This window comes from Pteropus alecto, unplaced genomic scaffold, assembly GCF_000325575.1.
Source record: "Pteropus alecto unplaced genomic scaffold, ASM32557v1 scaffold143, whole genome shotgun sequence".
Taxonomy (NCBI): domain Eukaryota; kingdom Metazoa; phylum Chordata; class Mammalia; order Chiroptera; family Pteropodidae; genus Pteropus; species Pteropus alecto.
The window spans coordinates 4,770,592-4,773,268 of NW_006434828.1; the positions used below are offsets into that span (position 1 = coordinate 4,770,592).

At 65.0% G+C, this 2,677-nt stretch overlaps 1 protein-coding gene across 1 annotated transcript in view; it reads right to left on the reverse strand.

Annotated features, from left to right (window-relative positions):
- Window positions 1-532: 532 nt before the first annotated feature.
- The window catches only part of PDCD1 (programmed cell death 1), a 13,602-nt gene continuing 11,457 nt past the window's right edge, over window positions 533-2,677 (reverse strand). The window contains exons 4-5 of the mRNA XM_006909919.2: window positions 2,049-2,083; window positions 533-1,565 (exon numbers count right to left, since the gene is read on the reverse strand). Of these exons, the coding sequence (XP_006909981.1) occupies window positions 1,317-1,565; window positions 2,049-2,083 (284 nt within the window). The 3' untranslated portion in view covers window positions 533-1,316. The remainder of the gene's footprint in view (window positions 1,566-2,048; window positions 2,084-2,677) is intronic.

The window sequence follows — 2,677 nt, forward strand, 5'->3', positions numbered from 1 at the left end:
GAACAGGCTATGAGCTCAGAGGGCGGGGCAGCAGGCGGGGCCTGGACGAGGCTCACCGAGAAGCGGGAGGTTGGGGGGTGTCTGTCATTGAAGTCAGGGACCGCACATTGTGTCCCTTTGCAAGGGGAGGGACTGCATTTCCCACAGGTGCTGTACCCTGGCACCCACTCACTGGTAGCTGCTGCAGCCTTCCCACCCGCCTGGCCGGCGCCCACCCTGGGCCCATACGCTGTCCAAGAAGGACCCCGGTGAGTGGGGGCTCATGGGAGCTGGAGCAGGGCAGACATGGGGGCACCTCTGCCAGGCTGAGGTGGTCTGGGGTTGGGGCAGTGAGACCTTGGGGTGTGAAGTTCCGGAGGGCTTGTAGGGGGTGATGCCCAGCGGCCACCTGAAGTCAGAGGGTGTGAGTTTGGCGGCAGAGAGGCCTCCGTGTTCCCAGGATAGTGGGGGAGGGGGGCAGAATCCTCCACCTACCACCCCCAGCAACGGCAGGGCAGGAGAGAACTGGGGCCTTTCTTAGAGCTTCATCATCATTTAATATAATATAGTGGAAAGGGGAGGGGCCTCGAAGTGTGTGGGGCCCATGAGGGACGTGCGTTTTTGAGTTCCCACGGCGGGTGCCCACCAGCCTCACTGCCCTGGACAGCCAATGTCTGGTGTGAGGCTGGTGAGGAGTGACAGGCCTGGCCAGGGGGTGCCGGCTAAGGGCACACTTCCACCCACCCAGCACCCCAGGCAGGATCCCCCTGAGGCCCCTTTGAATAGCACCATGAACAGATGCCGAGGAGGAGGCACCTGGGGGTGCTGCCCTACCCGCCCCCCAGGAGCTCTTCGCAGGCTTGGGGTTCCCTACCCTGTGCATCCCCCGTCCGCCTCTGGGCACTTGCTGGCTCTCCTCGCTGTGGCAGCACCTCGCCGGCCGCCCCACGGCAGAGCCTTCCAGCAGGACCCACCCCCACGGCCAGGCACCAGGCTCCCTGGGGGCAGCAGGGTCTCGGTGACGCTAACGCCCCCACCCCCCGCGGGGAGGGCAGGGTGAAGGCAGAGCAGCAGTTCAGGAGGGAGACTTCGGCCAGCCCCGTCCAGGTCTGGGCCTGGCATCCGGGCAGCCTCCTCTCCTCTCCCGGAGGGGACAGTGTTCCCTCTTGCGTCCAGGTCCCCGCAAGCACTAACGAGAGAGCCAGGCGGGGCTGGCATGGTGCAGGAGTGTCCCCCGACAGGGCTCGGCTCCACGCAGTCCCTGCTCCTCTCCCCACGGTCTGCCCCTCCGCACCGGCTCTGCTCTGGGCAGGGGGTGTGGGCTGGGGAGGAAGCTGTCAGAGGGGCCAAGAGCAGTGTCCGTCCTCAGGCCTCAGAGGCCGGGGCCCTTGTGGGCTGTCAGCTGAGGCCCTGCGGCTGGGGGAACCCGGTAAGCTGGGAAAGACGATGGTGGCGTACTCCGTCGTCGGTGGTGGCAGCTCAGGGACACAGGGTCCCGAGGGCTCCGGGGTCTTCTCTCGCCACTGGAAGTCCAGCTCCCCGTAGTCCACCACGGAGAACACAGGCCCCGGGGAGGGGCCCTGCTTCTTAGGGGCAGAGGGAAGGAGGGGTCAGCGCTCTCCGAGTGGCCGGCGCACACGCAGGCGCACACATAGCTGGCATGTGCAGGTGCGTAACACGGGCGCACGCAGACGTTCACGCACACACGCACACACACATGCACACACGCACACAGACAGGCACGCAGACACATGCAGACGCACGCGGACGAGCACGCAGACACGCACGCACACCGCAGATGCACGCATACGCACACGCAGACATCACGCACGCAGGCGCACACACAGACACACACGCAGACGCACACACAAGCATATACGTGTGCACACAAGCACATTTACCACCAAGCAGGGCCTCTGCCCCATGGCCGGTCCCAGGGGCGGGGTACCCACGCTCCAATTAGGCAACATGGTTGGGGACAAGTGTGGCTGCTCCTGAGGTTACTCACCCCTGGAATGCACTAGCCCGGCCTGCCCCCAGCCGATTTCCAGAAGGAAAAGGAAACTCACCAGAGGTGGGTCCTCGCTCCGGCAGGCACAGACTCCTGCAGAGAACGCGGGGGTGTCAGGAGCCCAGAAGGCCCAGCACGAGGCTTAGCAGGGGCGGGGGGTGCGATCCCTCTGGGCATGGGAAGGGCTCTATGCCTTCTATCCTGGGTGGCTGAGCATTGTCCCTACCTGTCCCCAGTCCCTATGTCACAACCTGAGCACCTGCTCCTCTCCAAGGTCCTGGCTAGATGTGAGGTGTCTGGGCATACGGCCACAAGTAGGAAGGCCTGCCTTCCAGGCCTAGTGCTTCTGCAGCCTCTGGTCACAAACCCAACCGAGCCTGGTGCCCACTGCAGGCACCAAACCTACCCTCGGTCCCCGGCTGGTGCCACAAAGCATACAGCAGGTGCATAATTAGCGATGCTGGGGCAGCATCTGTCCCACTGACACGGCACAGAAATGCCACGCGTGTCTCTGTCCGCGCCCAGTGCCCAGGGCACACCACACATTCTCTGCAACACCCCAAGGAGGAAACCAGAGAAACGAACACGGGGGTCCGGCCCCGCGCGTCAGCCGGCCGCTCCCCCAGCCTGCTCAGGGCCTTGTCCAGGCTCCTGTGAGGCCTCCTGCTCTCTGGCCACGTGTCCCCC